Source organism: Oryctolagus cuniculus, chromosome 7 (genome assembly GCF_964237555.1).
Source record: "Oryctolagus cuniculus chromosome 7, mOryCun1.1, whole genome shotgun sequence".
Classification (NCBI taxonomy): Eukaryota; Metazoa; Chordata; class Mammalia; order Lagomorpha; family Leporidae; genus Oryctolagus; species Oryctolagus cuniculus.
The window spans coordinates 148,307,580-148,329,924 of record NC_091438.1 but is presented as its reverse complement, the minus strand read 5'-3'; the positions used below and the strand labels follow the sequence as shown (position 1 = coordinate 148,329,924).

The window sequence follows — 22,345 nt, the reverse complement described above, 5'->3', positions numbered from 1 at the left end:
GGGAGAGAAGGGAGAAAGAAAGTAAGTCAATCCTCCATCTGATGGCTCACTCCCCATAAGCCAAGAGCAAGGAGCCCCATCCAGGTCTCCCACATGGGAGGCAGAGGTCCAAGTACTTGGGCCATTTTCTGCTACCTTCCCATGCACATTAGTGGGGAGCTGGATCAGAAGCAGAGCAGCTGGGACTGGAACCAGCACTCCAATTCGGGGTGCCAGTGTTGAGTGGTGCCCTAGCCCTCTGCATCACAATGCAGGCCCCAGGTCTCAGTCTTTTGGTGAGCCTATGTCCCTACACAGTGACCAGTGCTTTCGGGGTTTTTGCCCCATAGTTTGGCTTTTGGGCAGAGACCTAATGATAGTGAGAGAGCAAACCATGCACACTGGGGGAGGGAGGCGTGTGGGCATTTGGCCCAGTAATTAAGATACCAGCTAAGACCCCTGGGTCCCCTCTCAGAGTGCCTGGGGTAGAAACTTGACTCTGGTTTCTGACTTCCTTCCTACTAATGCAAATCCTAGGAGGCCATGGTAATGGCTCAGGTAATTGGACTTCTGCCACTCATTGGGAGACCTGAATTGAGTTCCTGGCTCCTAGCCCAGGGCTGTTGTGGGCATTTTGGGGCATAAGCCAGTGGATGGGAGCTTGCATTCTTTCTCCCTCCCCACCCCCATCTCAAATAAGTAAATACTTTTTAAAGTTCATGGAATATGTATATGTAAAAACTATATCAATCTCAAAAAAAATTTTATGCCAAAATAAACTTCCTTTTTCCATGAACTTTTATAATTACCCTCATTTAAGAAGCAACTTGGAGACTGAAGCATGCCTGGGAGCAGGCTAGGTGGTAGATGAGGATAGAAAGCTGAAGACAGCCAGAGCATGAAGGAGTTGGTAGATCGTTATGAGAACCTTGAATTTTCCCCTAAGACTGTCTTTTGTGCAGCGTGACAGATTTGGCCATGACTGCAGGATGGAAGTTAGGGCAAGGTACGGAGCAGGAGACTGGTGAGGAGACTAGCCAGCAGTGGGTAGTGATTAGTGATTGAATTTTTTTTACATTTTTTTTGAAGGTAGAGCCAGTAGAAAATAAAAAGGATTGGATATAGGCTATTAGAATTAAAAAAAAATTCTGGGACTACAGATGACTTCTAGATTTTTAGTCTGAACAACTAGGACATAATTGTGAACTGAGGAAGATGGTAGGAGAGTTTTGGGCGTCTTAGGTTTCAGAAACCTCTTGGGTTGAGTAGGTAGATGGAAGTATCATCTGGGGTTCAGCGGGGAGGACTGAGGAGCAGACAGAAGCCCAACAGCTGTGAGCATTGCGTGATATTTCTAAGTGATAGAATCAGATGAGAGAGAAGCTGAAAGGTGGATGAGTGAGTTTGGAGGCCAAGTTGACACCAAGGGAAACTTGAGAAGGTGTGGCTAGTGAGTGGAGTCGAATCCGCGCACAGTGTGTTTTCCAGGGCGGGAATGGTGACATCCGGCCAATGCTGTGGACAGATCGAGGAAGCGGAGGACGTCATCATAAGTTTGTGCCTACATGTTTGTCACCTCCATTGGGCTGAGAGCTCCTAGGGGCCAGGATTGGCATCTGGAGTGTGGCTGCAGCTTTGAAGTCACTGAAGTGTGGCACTCAGGTTTTTTGTTTTTGTTTTTGTTTTGTTTTGTTTTGACAAGCAGAGTGGACAGTGAGAGAGAGACAGAGAGAACAGTCTTCCTTTACCGTTGGTTCATCCTCTAATGGCCACTGCGGCCGGCGCACCGCGCTGATCCGAAGGCAGGAGCCAGGTGCTTTTCCTGGTCTCCCATGGGGTGCAGGGCCCAAGCACTTGGGCCATCCTCCACTGCACTCCCGGGCCACAGCAGAGAGCTGGACTGAAAGAGGAGCAACAGGGACAGAATCTGGCGCCCCAACCGGGACTAGAACCCGGGTGCTGGTGCCGCAGGTGGAGGATTAGCCTAGTGAGCCGCAGCGCCGGCCGGCACTCAGTTTTACTGTCTGCTTTCTCTTATGCGCTTCGTTCTGTCCCTGTGCACTTTAGTCACATCTGTAAAATGGGGAGGAAACAGGACCTTTGCTGTTGAGTCGTGCAGATCACACGTGTAAAGCACAAACGAGCCCCTCCCACGTAGACACCTGCTAATAGCCGTTACTTCAGCAAACCTGGCGCACTGCCCCTCCCTGTGGAGCAACGTTTGTTGAATGAAGGAGTGAAATTAGCTTTTGTCTGTTGAGCATTTCATTCAAGGTGTTCTCTGTGAACTTGTAACACGGTGTTGTGGCTTTCCCCAGGACTGATCCTCACCGCAAACTCTGGCAGGAGAGAGGAAGAGAGGGCCTAGGGGCCGGGCTGACGCCATGGAGCTCCCCAACTACAGCCGGCAGCTGCTGCAGCAGCTCTACACCCTGTGCAAGGAGCAGCAGTTCTGTGACTGCACCATTTCCATCGGGACCATTTACTTCAGGGCCCACAAGCTCGTCCTGGCTGCAGCCAGCCTCCTGTTCAAAACCCTGCTGGACAACACAGACACCATCTCCATTGATGCGAGTGTGGTGAGCCCTGAGGAGTTTGCCCTCTTGTTGGAGATGATGTATACTGGCAGACTGCCTGTGGGCAAGCACAACTTCTCCAAAATCATCTCCTTAGCCGACAGCCTCCAGATGTTCGATGTGGCCGTGAGTTGTAAAAACCTTCTGACCAGCCTCGTGAGCTGCTCTGTCCAGGGCCAGGTGGTGAGGGATGTGTCTCCGCCAGCCTCCGAACCGCCCAGGAAGGAATCGGAGAAGTCTGAAGTAGAAGTTCTTTCCTCTACAGAACCTCCTCCCGCCGAGGTGTCTGCCACGGCTGGGGGCCCTGTGAAAGCTGAGGCAGAGGAAGCAGCCCCTGCAGCTCCACAGGACACCGGGGTGGACCCTGCCAGTGGTCAGGAGACGGTGGGTGGCGCAGGAGCTCCAGTGGAGCCTTCTCCGACCGCTGAAAGTCGTTGCCCGTCCCCTGTTGTCCAGACCTTTAGTGAGGCAGAGGAGGCAAGCACCGAGCCAGGTAACACTCGCTTACTTATTGCTTTGTTTTCTGTCAGTTATGAGGTTCCATGATCTTTATTAGCTTTTGTTTGTTTCATTGATAAATTTACCCAATACTTCTTTGAGGCAGGAAACCAAGATGGAGTACAGTGCCTTACTGGGGCGTTCTTTTAAAAGTGCCTGTGTTTTCCACGGTTGAGAGGCTGGAGGTGAACTACAGCACGCAAAAGCAGGATTGAAATTTCTGCTGATGATCCGTGCTGCTACCAGGCTGAGGAGAGGACAGAGGAGGGAGCTGGGAGAGGGGCTGGGACACAGCTGCGACCTGAGCGTCCTCAGACAGCTTCAGCTTTTCAGCTGCTTCACGGGATTAGTGACTGACTTATTTTATTGTGTTCTACCTCAGAATGTGAGAGGCAGCGCTGCCACCTGGATTTCCTTCTGGAAAATGAAAGTGTCTTCTCAGACGCAGTCTTGGTTACTCAGGATGTTTTAAAAAGACTAGAAGAATGTTCAGAAATTAAAGGCCCGCAGAAGGAGGTAGGCATCTCTGAGCTTTATTTGTTTGCTGGTTTCATGTTCTCAGGATATTATTTTAGTTTGCTATTGGAGGAAATGCACACTACTGTGGGGCTGCAGGTGTTGTAAGCTTTAAATTTTCTGACCTCCTTCAAGGGCAGTCTTGCAAAGTACAAGGCAGAATACTCGCCCAGTGAAGTGCAGGGCATGAACATCTCTAATCCAGAGACCCGCAGTCTGGAAAGCTCTAAAGCCGGAAACTTGCTGAGTGTCCTGTGGGCGCCTTGCAGAGGGTTTGGGTTTGGTTGTTTTTTTTTTTTTTTTTAAGATTTATTTCTTTTTTTATTTGAGAGGCAGAATTAGAGAGACAGGGAGAGAGAGGTCTTCCATCTGCTGGTTCACTTCCCAAATGGCCACAACAGCTGGAGCTGAGCCAATCCGACACCAGGAGCCAGGATCTTCTTCCAGGCCTCCCAGCGGATGCAGGGGCCCGAGAACTTAGGCCATCTTCCACTGCTTTCCCAAGCCACAGCCGAGAGCTGGATTGGAAGAGAGCAGCCGAGACACGAACCAGCGCCCACATGGTGCCACGGGCAGAGCCACAGTGCCAGCCCCTGGGTTTGGATTTTCAGACAGAGTTACTGAAGGAGTAAAGCTTGTACAGATATTCCAAAGTCCAAAATTTGAAATGATGCTGTTCCTGAGCATTCTGGATAAGGGGTATTCTACCCGTTTTGCTCACCATGCAAACCCCAGCTGGCAGTTAGTTTTGTTCCGGAATTCTTCTTTGATGATACCATTCTTTCATAATTAAGTGGGCACTATTTTTTAGTTCTGTTTTATGGATGAGAAAACTTTCTCAAAGAGTTGACACAGGAACAGACATTTATCCTAGTGGTTAAGACACTCTTGTGCCACGTTGGAGTCCCTGGGTTTAATTCCCAGCTCCTGACTCCAGCTTCCTGTTACAGTGCACCCTGGGAGGCAGTGGTGATGGTTCAAGTAGTTGAGTTCCTGACAGCCATATGGGAGACCTAGATTACATTCCCAGCTTTGGCCCTGGCTTAGCCTTTGGTGTTGTGGGCATTTAGGCAAGTGAACCAGCAGATGGGAGTTCTCTCTGTCTCCCTGCTTCTCAAATAAAATTTAAAATTAAAAACAAAAAAACAAAAACAAAAAAAAAGCAGTGATGTAACTTGGCAGATATCACAGGCAGAGCTCCTGAGACTCTGAGCCAGAATTCAGACCTAAGCGTCTGCCTTCAGAGCTGTTCCCTTCTGAGTTGTACTGCATCCCAGCAGGGCAGAGATGGTACATGTGGCAAGAAGGTTTCAGAATTGCCTGACAGAACTGCCCGCTGGTTATCAGGCTGTGTTTCTTAGCTGACCTTTCGGTTTTTAGTGACTCAGTTGAGACACTGTACCTGTTATGCTGAAGGACATTAAGTTTTTTTTATATTTTGCACTTGCTTGTCCTCCTAACTGTTCATCATTTTTGTTGCTTTGTTATTATTGTTGTTTTCCTTGATAGGTTACAGCCTTATCTCCTCATTTTCTCTCTTAAGGTTTCCTCTCGCTTTCCTTTGGCTACAGAGAAGCAACATTATTCCCTAGATTAGCAGGATCGAATTATTAACATCACCTCTATACTTACTTGAACTGTGTCTTGGAAATTTTTTCCTAACACTAGTACCTAAAAGTGCCTGACATATAATAGGCGCTCAAGAAATGTCTGTTATACATGGATGGACTCATTCAACATTTCTTTCTTTTTTCCCAGTTCTTGTTCTAATCTTTTGATGGCAATGACATTAATAGTACTTTGAAAGAGCAGAGATTCTCTGTTGGTGATCATTATAGGCTTATGCTGTTTCTTCTCCGGTTTTAGAGGTCAGAGTAAGAGCTCTACAGACTACTTGGCTGCTGTGTTTAAAATTGATTCTGTTAGAGTCCATAATAAATCTTTCAACTCCAGAAAGAAAAAAGGGAAAAGATGCTTTAAGAACATCAGATTACATTAAGTATGGAGTTGGGGAGGTGCCACTTTGCACTTAGGCACTCCACTTCTCTGGCACTTTTAGCTTCATAGCAGCTTGCTTGCCATGCAGGAGTCGGGGCCTCCGTGAAGTACGTAGCCTGAGAAGTTGTGATATATGCCCTGGAACCATCTCCACAATGAAGCAGCACCGCGAAGAGTTTCTTCGTCATGCCCCTCCTGCCGCCTTTCAGTTAGCCATCTTCCCAGTAACCACTGATCTTTCTGTCACTGTAGACTAGACTAGTTTGTGTTTTCTGGGGTGTTACATAGATGGGATCATGGAATATGTCTTCATTGACTTCTCTAATGCAGCATAGTTACTTTGAGATCCATCCAAGCTGTTGTGTGTTCATTCCTTCTTATTGCTGGGCAGTGTTCCATTGTGAGGACATAGCATTCTTACCCGGCTCTACCAATTACTGGCATTGTGACCTTGAACAACTGAGTCTTTATAGGCCTTACTTCCTAATTTATAAAAATCCTGCATAGAGGATCACAGTAAATTAATCAAGATTACTTAATGGGTCAGCATGGTGGCGCAGCAGGTAAAGCCACAGCTTGCAATGCTGGCATCCCATACCAGAGCGCTCTGCTGCCAATCTGACTCTTGCTAACGTGCCTGGGATAGTAGAGGAAGATGATGCAGGTGTTCGGACACCTGCCACTCACGTGGGAGACCCAAATGGAGTTCTGGCTCCTGGCTTCAATCTGAACCAGCACCAGCCATTGCGGCCATTTTGGGAGTGAACCAGCAAATGGAAGATCTCTACATCTCTCCCTCTTTCTCTGTCATTCTGTCTTTTAAATAAATAAATCTTAAAAAAAAAAAAAAAGATTATTTATACAACACTCACAGTAAAATTCCAGGCACACAGTAGCAGCTAAGTAGCAACTGTTGTTGATTTAGTAGCTCTGTACTTTTGGACCTAATAGACCTCAAAATGCCCATTTTCCCCAATGCCTTTTAATATCTTATTCCATGGTCATCTTTTCTGACACAGGAGATGATCTGCTGCTACTTCAAGCTTAATTTGTAAGGCGTACTTCAAATAGGCGCCACCACGCACTCGGAAGCAGCTCTCTGTGCTGCAGGGACATTGTCTGGTATGAGGTGAAGCTGTGAGTCTGTAGCACAGTGGTGCAGTGATGTTCAGTATTGCCTGGTGTGCTTGTTAAAATGTGAGTCTCCATGGCCTGATTTCCAGAACCCAGTCTTTACCTTGTGGTGGAGTTTGGGAATCTAAAAATTTGAGATTTATTGATTTATTTGAAAGGCAGAGCTAGAGAGGCAGAAGCAGAGAGAGGACTTCCATCCGCTGGTTCACTCCCCAGATGGCCACAACACCCAGAGCTGCGCCGATCCGAAGCCGGGAGCTTCTTCCAGGTCTCCCATGTGGGTGCAGGGGCCCAAGGACCTGGGCCATCTTGTACTGCTTTTCCAGGCCATAGCAGAGAGCTGGATCGGAAGTGGAGCAGCCGGGACACAAACCGGTACCCATGTGGGATGCCAGCACTGCAGGCAGCAGCTTTACCCGCTACACCACAGCGCCTGCCCGGGAATCTAACAAATCTTTAACAAATTTCCCTGGGTTGCTGGTTGTGGTGTCATCTGCAGACCACTCTTTGAGAAGCAGTGCTGGAGAGGTTAACAGCTTAACAGAGCTCTTAGTGTGCATCTTCTGGTACTTCCTGGTGTTGTGGGAGGCCATGGAATACTCATGTTTTCACAAGTGTTGCTTCCCCTTGACCCTGCTGATGTTTACTGAGCAATTGCTCTGTACCAGGAAAGTAAATGTAAGACTCAATCCCTGTCCTTACGGTGTCTTGATGGCAAGGAAGTCCTGCGATTCTTTGTGGGGATGCGTGTGCAGCAGTCGTAGGAGACCTCGGTGACGACAGTAGTAAGGACTGTGCACTGGGAGCAGCCTAATTTTGAGTCAGTACAATTTTAAAGGTTGTTTGAAGATTTTTGTTTGTTTTTCTAATTATACAGTTTTAGCTCCCAAATGGCTTTGAATGATTTGTTGGTGGTTGGCAGCAGTTGGTGGCGGTTGTCAGGGTCGTCATGAGAACGTAACTTGAGAGTCAGTAAAGGAGCCTCCCAAGGGATACAGCATTTTGGAGCTTGTGAAGGCTCGGAGTGACGGGGGCTGTGGCTGAGGTGGGTCAAATAGCCAGTTTCTTTTCTGAACAGTAGATGGGCAGGGGCTGGTGGCCTGGATTGAGTTTAGGGAGATGTGAACCAGTGTCGTGATTACTTTATGTCCTGAGATAAGTGATGAAAGGTGGCAAAGCCACTCCCTGAGCAGTGACTGCAGCAGCACGAGAAGAGGCTGAGCTGTGTGGATCATGTGAAAGCAAAGCCAGAACTGATGAAGGAAAGGGCTCATGGGAAATGCCTCTGCCTTGTCCATCTTGGCATAACATCCCCTGCCCATTAGAAAAAGCGAGGAGTGAACTGGGAGGCTCTGACTAAGCCGAGTGAAGCTGATGTGAAGCCAAGCTCAGATCTCCTTCCGTCTTTGTGCTGGGACTTTGCATTGTCGTCCTTCTTTCCTCCTAACCGTATCCTTGCTTGTAATGAATTGCATATAAAGCAAAGTGGATCTTGGACTAGAATAAGGGGGTAACTTTTCCTACTATTGGTTTCTGTGCTGTTTAACTCACTTTTTACCTAAAGTTCTAGAAAAACTCCCAGGGCTGAAGACCTAGTGATATTTTTTTCTCCTTCAACTTTATTTCAAAAGCAAACAAGTGTCTTCTAGGTAAATCTGGTGTTTTCAACCATTTCACTGCTTGGGAGGTTTGTCCAGTGTTATAGGCCTCTCTTTTGAGGACTGTATTCACTGGCAGAGTTGGGTAACCCTCTTAAGAGTGAGCTAATGGGATTGGTTATGCAAGTCTATGAGAGGTGAAAATAAGTTGTGGTTTTTCTCAACCTCCTCTCTGTCAGTTATTAAGTCTGGAGATATGCAGCCATAGATAGAAGAGCTAATGGTTTTATGGCCAAGGGATTCCATTCAATTAAACATTCATTGGATACCTACTGTGTCCCAGTCTCCATAACTAATCATTGAGCAGTGGTACAGATTATCTAGATATTTCCCAGTGTTCAAAGTCAATGCTGAATCTATAAGTCCAAAAGAATGCAGTCTAAAAGGATTTGATTCCACTCCACATCTGGGAGCTAGGACTGAGTGAAAGGGGGTTCAGGTCTAGGGAGTGTGCAGTTTCATCCAGACTGCTCTACACTGTCCTTGAAACCTTCGGCAAGTGACTCAAGCTCTCTGTGTGTCTGAAGTGGAGTGACACCACTGCAGTGTCGGACGGTGCTGAGTGACCGTGCTCAGGTGCTTCTCGCCATTGCCTGACCCTCCGCATTCTGGGAGCCTGGGTCAGCAGGCAGAGACTGGAACTCACGCAGCTGCCAGGGCAGGAAGCGCACGTTTGGGGGAAGCAGGTACATCACCCAGAAGCCTCGAGTTGAGGGGACACCAAGTGGTTCCTCCCAGATTTACCCCTGTATTTATACATGAGTATTTTATTTGTGTGACCATACATTAACTTGAATTTATGAAAGTCCCTGTAAGTCCAGAGAGTCAGAGGAGTTCCAAATGTGTGGGGAAAGAACTGAGCCACTTTGGCAGACTCCATTTTGGTTCCGCTCCTGGAGTTCGTTAACATGATTCAGCCTGTCACAGTGTGTGACGCCCTTCTGTTTAGGCAGAGATACTCTTTCTGAAAAGGGCTTACTCCATCGTGGAGCCCCAGTCAGCATGGGCGGCCAGTGGAGTAATAACGGTAATGCTGGGTCTGGTGTGGGTGCCCAGAAGGTTCTGGAACAAAGACTGGAGAGCAGAACTGTGCCAGCAGCTGACTGCTCCCTCCTGGCCCTTTCATCGGCCCACTCCTGCTTCTCTTCCCAGATGGTCACCCTCGCATCACTGCTGTGCAGTGAAGTTAACAAATGTTTTAATTTCACTGCTGAGTAGTTCTGCAGAAGGGATAATAAGAAGCACATCAGATGCCACCATTGATGAAGGCGGCTCTTCCCCACTAGCTCGAATAATAACGCCAGACAAATTGGATAAGGAGAGAGCTGGGCTTGGATTACTCAGAGAACTTCAAGTAAAAAGAAAGCAGCCTAGGGCAGGCTGAGAAAGCCATGTGCTGGACCTGTTCAGGTGCACAAGCAGACGCAGGAAGTGAGGGGGAAACAGAGGAGGAAGCGTGTGTACTAGGGCTGTTACACGGGGTGGGTCCGCCTTACGATCTGTAACTGTAATTCATCAATTACTCCGAAAACAGCGCGTTTCGTACCTCACAGTTCCTGAGGGTCGGGATACGGGTGAAGCCTGGCTGAGTGCTCTGACTCAGCCCCTGTAGGGCTGCCTTCCAGGATGGCAGCTTGCCTGCCAAGGCTCAGCTGGGGAGTATCTCTTCCTTTTCCATTCTCAAGGCTGTTGGCTGAACACACAGTCCCCTGCCATGTGGGCCTCTACCTCAGTCAGCTCACAGTATGGCCGCTTGGCTTCTCCAAGAGCATGGGCAGAGAAGCACGTGCATGGAGATGTGCAAGATGGAAGTCATGATGGCCTGACCTCACAAGTGGCATCCTGGGGTTGGCATAGCGATACAGCAGGCTAAGGTACCACCCGTGACACTGGCATCCCATATGGCACTGGTTCAAGTCCCGGCTGCTCCACTTCTGATCTCGCTCCCTGCTGATGCACCTGGGAAAGCAGCAGAAGATGGCCCAAGTCTTTGAGCCCCTGTCACCCATGTGAGAGACCAGAATAGGGTTCCAGGCTCCTGGCTGCAGCCTGACCCAGCCCCTGCCATTGTGATCATTTGGGGAATGAACCAATGGATAGAAGATCTCTCTTTCTCCCCTTGACTGTCCTTCTCTCTCTCTGTAACTCTTTCAAATAAATCTTTAAAAAAAAAATAGTATCCCATTACTCGTGCAGTCTTGCCAGTCAGCCCGTAGGCATGGATGAATACGGAGGTGGAAGTCCCCCAGAGCCATTTTGGAGTCTGCTATCTCAGGGCCGCACCACATGAGCAACAAAAAGGTGCTCTAAGGAGACAATAGATCAGCTGATAAAAGCATGAACATTGAATTAATTTGACTAAAGGGGATTAACCATTTAAATGATATTCGTGGGGCTGGTGTTATGGCACAGCGAGTAAGCCACCTCCTGCAATACTGGCATCCCATATGGGCACTGGTTTGATTTGTGTCCCAGCTGCTCCACTTCTGATCCAGCTCCCTGCTAATGGCCTGGGAAAAGCAGTGGAAGGTGGTGCAAAAGTTTGGGCCCCTGCTACCAAATGTGGGAGACCCTGACTTTGTGGCATAGCAGGTATAGCCAACACCCGTGACACCTGCATCCCATGTGGACGTAGGTTCGAGTCCCAGATGTTCCACTTCCGATTCAGATCCCTGCTGATGGCCTGGGAAAGCAGCACATGATGACCCAAGTATCTGGGCTCCTGCCACTCATGTGGGAGACTGGGATGAAGCTCCTGACCTCTAGCTTTGGCCTGGCCCAGTCCTGGCCGTTGTGGCCATCTGGGAAGTGATCAGCAGATGAAGATTTCTGTCTTTCCCCTCTCTCTGACTTTCAAACAAATAAATACATTTTTTAATGATATCCTCGTTTCTTTTTTTTTTTTTCTTTTTGATAGAGAAAAATGAGTTAACTTAGGTTCATGTAAGTTACCCCAATGAAATCTTAATGTGGACCATTAAACTATATTTTATCTAAGCTAACTTTTGGAGATGACCACAAACATAAAAAACTTTATTATTTATGTGTTTATCCAGAAAGTAGAGAGAGAAAAAGAGAGATCCATCTTCATTTGCTGGTTCACTCCCCAAATGCCCTGGACAGCCAGGGCTGGGCCAGGCCAAGTCCAAGAACCAGGAGCTCCATCAGCATCTCCCTTCCGGGTGGGGTGGCCTCCTTCCCATTTGTGTGAGAGAGAGTCTGTCAGACCAAAGAGAGGAATGCTGACTGGAATGTTTTTGCCACTAGGCTAGTTGATATTGTAGTACCAGGCAGAAGCATCCAGACGGGGAGCTGGGTTTTACATGTGGCCCTGAGACCTCTGGAGCACGAGGCATGGCCTGCAGGAACCAGTTTGTGCAGATTGAAATGGGGGTGGGTGTTGGAGCCTGTTTTGAAGGTCACCTGCAGAAGGTAAAAGTTACAGCTGTGCCTGTGGGGCTGGCGCTGTGGCGCAGTGGGTTAACGCCCTGGCCTGAAGCGCCGGCATACCATATGGGTGCCGGTTTGAGATCCGGCTGCTCCTTTTCCGATCCAACTCTCTGCTGTGGCCTGGGAAACAGTGGAGGATGGCCCAAGTCCTTGGGCCCTGCACCTGTGTGGGGGACCCAGAAGAAGCTCCTGGCTCCTGGCTTCGGATCGGCGCAGCTCCGGCTGTTGCGGCCAATTGGGGAGTGAACCAGCAGATGGAAGACCTCTTTCTCTCTCTGCCTCTCCTTTCTCTGTGTAATTCTGACTTTCAAATAAATAAGTAAATCTTTAAAAAAAAAAAAAAGCTGTACATGTTAGAGATTTTTAAGAGAGAAGTACAAAGGGAGAAACAATGAAGGATCCAGATGAATCACAGGAGCTGCCTGTGGTTATGCGTTTGGAAGAACCAGCGAGGATGGCTGCAGAGGAGTGAGCGGGCTTACCCAGGACGCCCACGAGGGCAGAGCAGAACGGTGCTAGAGGCAATAGGAATGCCACGTGCCGCAGAAAGATCAAGCGGTCCAGGCCAGAGGCAAGGCCTGCTGTGTAGACTGTTGCTTAAGAAATTCTGAAGCCCCTTCAGATTGGAAGTGATTAACATGGGGTACTTAATATGTGAGTTGTATGTGCTTAGAACTGACAGCTACAAGCCCACATGTTGTTAGCCTTAATTATTACAGAATTTATCTGAAAGTAGTAAGACCCATGTCTTTCTAAATTGTCATTCATATTATAAATGATTTAAGTGTGCTTTTTTCATAAATTGTGAGATTTTAATTGCATTCTCAAATAATAAAATGACAGCTTATCAAATTTGAAATTCAGATATCTTTGTCCAAGAAATACTCAAAATGTCATAAGATCCACAGAGGTATAATTAGGAAAGACATGCATGAAGTTTGTTAAAAATTCACCAAACTTCTATTAGGCGGCAGGCTGTGCTAGTGGCTGAGCATACAGAGCTCTGGAATATACAAGCCCTGTCATGAAGAACTCTAGGAGGAGGGAACAATAGGCAAGTTACTGTCCTAGCGCATGACAAATCGGAATCAGGAGCAGCGACAAAGAGGGGAAGCCTGTGTGTGGGAAAGGCTCCCCGGCCGAGGTGACCCTGAGCAAGGTCCATGCCGGGAGTCAGGGTCTCCCTGAGGACAGAGTGGGAGCCTGAGACAGCAGGAGTGGGGGAGAAAGTGCCTGTGGGGTTCTTATTCCTGGCTAATGTCTCTCTCCTTTGTTCCACAGACCCTAGTGGAATGTCTTAGGGGTGAAGGACATTCAGCATTTCAGAGAATCCTGAATAAAGTAAGAGAGGAGAGCCTGGATGCTTCGACTGTTGTGGCCCTGTTGAGGCTGTGCCAGGATTCTAATCCTGCAGTCAAGACAGCTCTGTTACACAGAACACCCAAAGATGCAGAAACAGGGCTTCCCACAGGTGGGTGCTGTAATGTTCATTCCTTCCAAAGGTGCCTGCCTCCAGTGGCTTAGTCACTAAGTGGCTTCCATATGCATTCTGGGCCCAGTTCTAGAAGCTGCATGTTAAATATCTACAAACTAAATTTGAGTCTCCATTTATAGCCCCTGGTTAACTAGTCTCTTACCTTAACATTGGAGAATACCAGCCGTGTTCTGCCTTTCAGAAGCCACATAGCCAAATCCGTGGCTTGAGTGTCCAGGGTGAGCTGGTTCACTGACAGCACTTAACGGCGGGTGCTTCTCTCATTTGGGTTAGGTACAAAGCAGTGGCCTTGCCAACCAAAAGTTAACCTCTGGCTGCCTCTCCAGCTTTGTGCTTCGACAGATAAATGAAACATTTTTCCTTTCATAGAGTTTAAACAGAATAATAAAGTGTTTTCCTCTCTAAAAGCAATTCTGCATTCAGGTGCTCAGAATAGGCTGAGAATCACTTTACTATTCTGTTAGATCTCTTGACAAACCATGCTGTCATTTTCTTCAAATTGACTAGCTTCTCTTGTGTGTCTCTAATTCTTTCTCCCCCAGGGAGCACGGAGCAGGGAAAGACCTTGTCTGTCCTATTACTAGAACACAAAGAGGGCCTGATACAGTGTGTGACACAGCTGAGGCCCATTATGGAGTTCCTGGAAACAGCCAAGGAGGGATTCCTGCCCTGCACTGAGAAAAGGGTAACTGTCAAGTAGCTCCTCCCCCTTCCTCACTCATACAGCACTTCAAAAAATAAACAAGTGAACACCAGGTCTGCCGCACATAGCACTTTTGACCTTGGTATTTTGTGCCTGGTATATAGTCAATACCTCGGAATCCAGACCCTTCGTGTCCCTTGCAGCAGCCTCGAGAGCTGTGCACGTTGCAGCAGTGGTTAACACTTCGCTGGATGCAGGCAGACCAGTACGCGATTCTCCTGCTCACACTCGGGGAAGTTTTGTTATAAACAGGCACACAAGAGTTAAAGTGTGAGGCACATTTGTCATTATGATGACACGCTTCCTCTTTACAGAAATGACCCTATGTAGAAAATTGGGAAACAAGCAAATAAGAAAAATTCAAATTTCACTACTCAGAGATAATCACTGCCACCATTTGGAGCGAGTGTCCCCACTCTTCCTTGTTTGAGTCATCTTGGGACGAGTTTATACAGAACACAGGGCTTCCTAACTGGGTTTTGAATTTAGTATGTTAGTACGTTTCTATTTCAATATGTACAATGTGGATTTTTGTAGCTGTGTCATATTCTAATGGGTATACCGTAATTCACTAATTCCTTATCGTTGGGCTTTTGTTTTTTAATTTCTTTGCCATTATACTTGGTACTCCACAAAACATCATTGCAAACATATCTTTGTGTGCAAGCTTCTCAACTTAGTTCCTTAGAATAATTTCCCAGAAGTAGCATTTTGGAAAGAGAGGATAACATTTCCCGCTGCTGGGTGCCTGCTGCCAGACTGCCCTTCAGGAAGGTTGGACCGATTTGCTCTCCCCCCAGCTAGCATCTGAAATCCTCATAAAACTGCTGGCGGGACTGCACAGTGCAACTAGATAACTGTAGTTGTTGGTGCTATTGATTTCAACTTTGTGCTAAAAATATTTTTATATCTGGAAGGGAAGAATAGGGATAGAGGACTGTTGTGGCATCAATTCTTAAAACTGGGGAGGGGGGTGACTTAAATATTTAGCAGCGAAGAAGTTGAGAAAACACTAATATAGCTGAGTGCTGGATTCATAGGACTGGATCCCAGATTTTATTTTTCTCTGATCTTCTATTGCGTGTGTGTGTGTGTGTAAATGGAAACATTTAATCTCAAAACTGTTTTTCAAATTATGTTTTGAACTCTCTATGTTATTTGAATGTCTTAGAGAAAAATGATACAGAGAAGAGATTGCACTCCTCTTTTCTCCTTTGCTTCAGATTGCCCTTTCAGGCACTCAGTTTATGTAAGTTGCTTATAGCTGTCGTGGTACCTGATTCCCTGTTTAGTGAGTTCATTCAATTACTCATTCAAACCCTTTCCTTATTAGCTAGATTGAATGTGTCCTTTGAACTGTTTCATTATCTTGGTGAAATGGCATTCATAGATAGAGCCCAAACTTAGCCTTGTTGTCTGAGCGAGAGAGACCACACTGTCATTTTCTCTGTCACTTTCAGTTTACTTGACACAAAAAGCTGAAAGAGAAGAACTTGATTTAGTTATAAATCACAAAAACACTTCTTAAGATTGGGGTTCCACCAGATCTTCATTAAGCTATTCCTTCTCGTGAAAATTGAAGCAAACTGATAAAATGGGAGTGTAGAGGTGAATGTTGATTGAATAGCCAGAGTACTTTACATCATCTGAAAGTATAACTGGGCTTTCTAGAACTTAATTCCATGATGAAATTATGCTGCTTATGGGTGCCCTGTCTCTTATCCTTAAATGCTTTGGTTTCTTTTTGTAAGAAACAGTAAATAGAAATGTTTTTATGTCAGGACTGGAAACAGACATAAAAAAAATAGGAATTACTATAGTTTCTGTTTATTGCTGACTGTGTGCCAAGCAATATATTGAGGACATTTAAAAATTCGTATTTCTTTTAATTTTACCTGAAAGAAATCTTCCATCTTCGGCTTCACTCCCCAAGTGCCTACGTAAGCCAGGGACTAGGCCTGGCCAAAGCAGGCACCTTGAACTCAATTCAGGTAACTTCATTCCGTGCCAAATGCCAGCCCCTATTGAGGACCTTTTGTTGTTATTATTTTTTTTCTTAGAATTTATTTATTTATTTGGAAAGCAAAGTTTCAGAGAGAGAGAGAGAAGTATCTTCATCTACTGATTCACTCTCCAAATGGCTGCAAATCTGAGAAGGGCTAGTTTGAAGCCAGGAGCCAGGAACTCCATCCAGGTCTCCCTTGTGGGTGGCAGGGACCCAAGTACTTGGTCCATCTTCTGCTGCTTCCCATGCACATTAAGTCATGGATTTTATTTTCACCTGAAATATGAGGAGACAGAAGCGTAGGGAGGTTAAGGAACTCACCCGAGTTCAGCAGGGACCTGGGCTTCTCATCAGAGCACAGCTTCTTAACCCCTGCGTTTCGACTCCCAGTGGTATCAACGCTGCTGTTACCTCTTGAAGATCACACATGTCCATGGCGTTGCTCTAGCCTGTGCCACAGCAGCTTCGTGTTACGGAACCCCCATAACAGCTGTGCAAGAGTTGGTATTGCTACTTCTTTTGCAAATGAGGAAAGTAAGGCTCAAAGAATTAAATAACTTGCCCAAGGTCACACAAACAATAAATAATAGAACTAGGGTTTCAACTGGATCTGACTGTAAGGCCCATAAATGCTTACTGGCTGCCTCATGTATATCAGGTTATGGCTTAGGAACTAAGATTTCGCACTGAAATTGGTATAATTTTTAGATATAAGCTGTTAAATTATGATTCATTTAGTTAATCTACTGTATATTTAGACCTTAAAGAGCATGATTTTCTGTACTGACAAGGAATATAACAACTAGATATATTGTGTGTGTGCACACGCGTATGTATGGAAAACCAATTTAGTTTTAAGAGGTAAATGCATTATCTTATAGTGAGAGTTAATTTGATAATGGCAGCCTCTAGCATGCTGCCATGACTGATTGGCTTGACTTGTTCTCCTGAGAGCTCACATCCCAAGGGCAAGCTCATAGTTCAGTTGCTTTGGATCTGTGGAGTATAAGTATGAAAATAGTCCCCTGCTTTATCGAATCCATGAGAGTTAGAGAGAGCCAAGCCATACATAGCCCATTGTAGTCTGATAAGAAATAGTCCTCTTATAATAGGAAAACATCTGTGAAATATCTCGTGGGTTTGTGTGTGTGTGTGTATGTGTTATTTTTTACCTTTTGCTAGAGCCCTATGCCCTTTGGACTGAGAAAATCCCCTTGCATACCAGAGGAGAGCAGGGGGTAGCATTGTTGAATTAAGACTGATGCATGTGGCCATTGAGAACGCAAGGAGTGGGCAATAAACAGCTCACAAGGAAAATAATCCAGAAAGGCCGTCTGTTAATGCAGTACGCAGATTATCTGGGAATTCAAATTACCACTCTGATACGGTAAAAGGAAATAAAATAATAGAATTGCTGTGATTATAACCTACACCAGTATCTTTTTTGTTTTTTTTTGTTTTGTTTTGTTTTGTTTTAGATTTTTTGACAGGCAGAGTGGACAGTGAGAGGTGGACAGTGAGAGAGAGACAGAGAGAGAGGTCTTCCTTTTGCCGTTGGTTCACCCTCCAATGGCCGCCGCGGCCGGCGCGCTGCGTCTGGCGCACCACGCTGATCTGATGGCAGGAGCCAGGTGCTTTTGCTGGTCTCCCATGCGGGTGCAGGGCCCAAGCACTTGGGCCATCCTCCACTGCACTCCCTGGCCACAGCAGAGAGCTGGCCTGGAAGAGGGGCAACCGGGACTAGAACCCCGTGTGCCGGCACCGCAAGGCGGAGGATTAGCCTATTGAGCCACGGCGCCGGCCCTACACCAGTATCTTGAACTTTACTGAGCAGAGACTGAAAAGCGTTGTAAGTATATTAATTAATTGCCAGTCTCTGTTTCTTCTGAAGAACCAGGTTGGATGTAAAGCTCCCTGCAGGGTCCTGCAGGCTGCGTGTAAGAATATTTCCACAAAACGCAAGCAAGTAAAAAAGCATCTGCACTGATCTGCCATTGAGAAAGGTTTCCGTAGTGCGATTTGGAGAATTTTTTCGATTGTTGTTGAAATGGAATAAGGAAGAGACTGGAAAAAAATAATGCTATAGGCCATGGGGGGAGGATGGTGGAGACAGAGTGTCCCATAATGCCAGCTTGCTGGGGTTTCCAGTGGAGTGTCAGATACATTTCCAATTGCCATCACTGGTGTCTGGATGATTGCTTGCCACTGCAGGTGATTCTGAATTGCTGTGAGGGCGGAACACCCAAGGAGACGATAGAAAATTTGTTGCACAGAATGTCTGAAGAGAAGACCCTGACTGCTGAGAGCGTGGTAAAACTCCTCCAGGCCGTGAGGATGACGTTCCCAAACTTGGGCCTTCTGCTGGAGAATTTGCAGAGGTTAGCTGCTCTGCCCAGTGCCACAGGTACTCGTTAATTGTTGACTCTCTGGGCTGGAACTACTGCTGCAGAAAATTATGGCTCACAGCACCCTTTTGGCTCCGTGCTGGGGGAGATAAGATAATATTCAGAAATGTCATTGCAAAACAGAAGCTAGCTATCAAAATCAGCAATTCTCAATATTGCCAAAATTAAGAGCTGAAATTGAGGATGACTTTTCTCCCTCATGGTGCTTCTCTGGTTCTGTTGACTAACATACAGCTTCCCCAGGATCTTCCAGGATCACCTGTGAAAGGCAAAGGAGCAGTCTCACAGGCTGAGCGTTTGGAGGAGCCGGGTAGACAGATGTGAGCAGCAGAGACTCAAAAGCTTGGTTGCCCCATACCCACTTGACAGCTGCCTGGTTGCAGCAGTCCCAGAACTGACTTCTGTCTGTGTCCATTCAGCTGGGGGAAAGGAACCCACATCCCATCCCTTAGATAGACTGCCGGTTGAGCCATTCTGTCCTACCCTAGAACAGTTAGGACCGAGGTGGATTTCAGGAGAAGGCTATTCGGGAAGGGAAAGAACTTTCTTCTAACTTACACTCGTTCAAATTGGAATAACTCAAGAAGTAAAGAAGCAAATGACCTAAATCCTATTAAAGTATGTCAGTATCAACATTTTGACATGTTTGATCTATTGCATTATTTCTATAGTATTGAAATTCTACCATATTTTTACTCTTAGGATTTCCCTCATTAAATAATACAATTCTGTTTTTCTGGCAGTTGTTTACTTCCCATCATAAGGATGTGTATGCAGACACACATAAGAATGTGTATGCAAAATATGGGTTCATTTTATAGCTGTGTGACCCTGAGCAAGTGACTTAACCTTTCTGGACCTCATTTTCTCTGTGAAATGGGGATAAGTTGGTGCCTATCGCACTCATCCTATATGTGCCTGCTATGAGATAGTTCTTGGGAAACATTTGGCCCAGTGCCTGGCACAGAGTGGGCACTGAGATGAGCGTTAGCTGTTAGTATCCTGGTCATCACCACAGACATATGCAATTCCAGTTGTCATTGTATGTGGTTTGTTTTGTTTATGCCTTCAGATAATTTCTTAAGATTTGGTTTCTAGTAGAGTTGCTGGGACAAAGAGGTGAAAAAATTTTTTAAATATCTACAAACCGGGCCGGCGCCGCGGCTCACTAGGCTAATCCTCCGCCTAGCGGCGCCGGCACACCGGGTTCTAGTCCCGGTCGGGGCGCCGGATTCTGTCCCGGTTGCCCCTCTTCCAGGCCAGCCCTCTGCTGTGGCCAGGGAGTGCAGTGGAGGATGGCCCAGGTGCTTGGGCCCTGCACCCCATGGGAGACCAGGAAAAGCACCTGGCTCCTGGCTCCTGCCATCGGATCAGCGCGGTGCGCCGGCCGCAGCGCGCTGGCCGCGGCGGCCATTGGAGGGTGAACCAACGGCAAAGGAAGACCTTTCTCTCTGTCTCTCTCTCTCACTGTCCACTCTGCCTGTCAAAAAAAAAAAAAAATATCTACAAACCTAAGGGAAACTTGGCTTTTCTTCACTTTGAAATAAACATGACCTCTTAAATGGGAATCCCTACCAGACTGGCTCCAAGGACGTTGAGCAGAACTTGGGTCAGCCTCACGCCCCGTCTCTGCCTGCTGTATTTTGGAGTGCCACACGGGTGCTTTCCCTCGGGCCGCACCCGTGTGAGTGACACTCCTTGAATCCGCCCATCTGATCTCAGTAACGCAGCCTTCTAACTACCCCGCTGTGGGCAGTTCCCAGCTTCTCCCACCAGGCACCAACTTTCAGAGTGTTAGTGGTTTTATGATTAAGTTAGAGCAGAGGCATCTGGCTCCAGCTGTGTGAGGCCTCAGCTGGGAGTTGGGCTCAGCTCTGCAGAGGAGACAGCTCGCGGGCAGGTTTCTCTTCCTCTCTCGTCGGTAACATCCCGGAGTCTTCTGTAGGAGACACTGAGGAGGCTTTGTCGCATCACGCGTTGTTTTGGTCACATCTTCACAGGCCAGTCGAGCCCTGATGATTATGGGACAGAGCTGTTGAGACGGTATCAGGAAAACCTCTCTGAGATTTTCACAGACAACCAGATGTTACTAAAGATGATCTCACATGTGAGGGGTTTAGCCCCTGGAGAAAGAGAGGTGAGCGGGGCTGGGGAGAGGGGATGTAAAGTGGAATGAGAGGGAAACAACAAAAATAAACAAGAATGTATGTGTGTGTGTGTCCGTACACACGGGGGCTTCAGACAGTTCGTTTCCTGAAACTGCATGGATTTCAAACTTTGCACCAAAACAAACATCTTCTAATTCCATCTTCCATAAACTTTTCACCCTTATGCTTCTGTTCCCATAAATGTACATGCACAGCTGTGTTGAGAAATACTGAGTAGAGAAGGAATCATAGAAATTAACTCAGTTTCTAAGGTAGGGTAGCAACTAGGGTGGTTGTCTTGCCTGTGGTGATGAGGAGAGGCACTGAGAAGCAGGAATGGAGACCTCCGTCCTGCATGGGAGGTCTCAGGTTGAGGGAGGTGAAAGAAGTTGGAAACTGCCCTCCCCCACCACCAGAACACCTGCACTGCCGGCCAGTCTCCAGGCTGGCAGCCCTGCAGCGGGCCGGGTGTGACTGCGTCTCTCATGTGCGTGTGTGCTGCATCTTGAAGGTCATGGAGGAGCTTGTGAAACGTGACCGTGGTTCAGGGGGATTCAGCTCCCTGACGTCAGCAGTTCTAGAAAAGCAGACCCTCTCTGCGACAGCCATTTGGCAGTTGCTGCTGGTGGCTCAGGAAACCAAGTCCTGCCCGTTGAACCTGCTCATGGAACAAGTACGAAGGGAGCCTGGTGCAGACGCCTTCTTCCGGGCAGGTGAGTTACCTGACCTCTGCGTGGTGTTGCCTCCACCAGAGATTATCATCCGCCTGCTCCCCCGCGGTCGTTGTCCACATCTCGGCCCTGATTCAGGGACTGGCAGTTTTGTTCCAGCTCACCGTAGTTTGTAAATTTAAAGGAACAAAAAAGCCGTTGTAAACTCTAAACTTACATTCGCTATTGTATTCTGATTGCCTTGCTATATGGGAGGCAGGTGAAGTGTGTTCTCCTTATGAAGAGCTGAGGGAAGGAGCTGAGCTCTTAACGATCCCTCAATCCCCTTTCTTGCAGTGACCGCTCCAGAAAGTGCTGCCTTAGAAGCAGTCGTGAGGCACAGCGGATTGATCAGAGAGGCCATCCAGCAAAGGCTGGAGCTCAAGTCCCTCACCCTGGAGCAGCAGCGCCTGGCGGAGGCTGTGAACGAGGTGTGAGGGGGGACAAGCAGGTCACGGTCCAGGGTGCTGGCCAAGTGGGTGTCTGGGGCTGCCTTCGTTCCTGCTTGCTTGGGGACCGTGCTTGCACAGCCCCGGCTCTGTGCTCAGCCTCGTGCTCAGCCGGTGTCAGAACCGCCTGACTCCTTTAGACCTACCAAATCTAAGAGCCGAGGGAGCCTGGGCTCCAGGAGGGTAATTCACATGTCTAGCATGCTCCAGCAGGTAAGAGATGAAGCTGGGACTTTTTGTCCCCCAGAAAGATTTATTTATTTATTTGAAAGGCAGGGTGATGAAATGGGAGACACAGAAATCTTCCGTCTGCTGGTTTGATTCCCAAATGCCTGAGAGAGGCAGGCCTGGGCAAGGCCAAAACCTGGAGCCGGGAGCTCTCCCTTCGGGTGCAGGGACCCAGTACTTGGGGCATCACCTATGCCACAGGCGCATAGCAGGGAGCGGAGGAGGCAGGGCTGTCTCCGGCACTCCTGTGTAGGTTCAAGCTTCCGCTGAGCCCACTGTGTCACGGTGCCTGCACCTGAAGCCAGGACTCATCCAGGGCCATGTGCCTCAAATCTGGACTCGTTTCGTTCGTCTAAACCTAGGTAAACTCAAGGTACACAAGGACAGTGTTCTC

At 47.4% G+C, this 22,345-nt stretch overlaps 1 protein-coding gene across 2 annotated transcripts in view; it reads left to right on the top strand.

The window, feature by feature from the left end:
* The window catches only part of ZBTB40 (zinc finger and BTB domain containing 40), an 80,967-nt gene that overhangs the window by 40,026 nt on the left and 18,596 nt on the right, over window positions 1-22,345 (top strand). The window contains exons 2-9 of one of the 2 annotated variants that reach the window (XM_002715990.5): window positions 2,298-3,048; window positions 3,436-3,569; window positions 13,091-13,280; window positions 13,847-13,989; window positions 18,224-18,416; window positions 20,418-20,554; window positions 21,076-21,277; window positions 21,572-21,705. In XM_002715990.5, the coding sequence (XP_002716036.2) occupies window positions 2,364-3,048; window positions 3,436-3,569; window positions 13,091-13,280; window positions 13,847-13,989; window positions 18,224-18,416; window positions 20,418-20,554; window positions 21,076-21,277; window positions 21,572-21,705 (1,818 nt within the window). In that variant the 5' untranslated portion in view covers window positions 2,298-2,363. The remainder of the gene's footprint in view (window positions 1-2,297; window positions 3,049-3,435; window positions 3,570-13,090; window positions 13,281-13,846; window positions 13,990-18,223; window positions 18,417-20,417; window positions 20,555-21,075; window positions 21,278-21,571; window positions 21,706-22,345) is intronic. The other variant, XM_051856713.2, reaches the window with a different exon arrangement.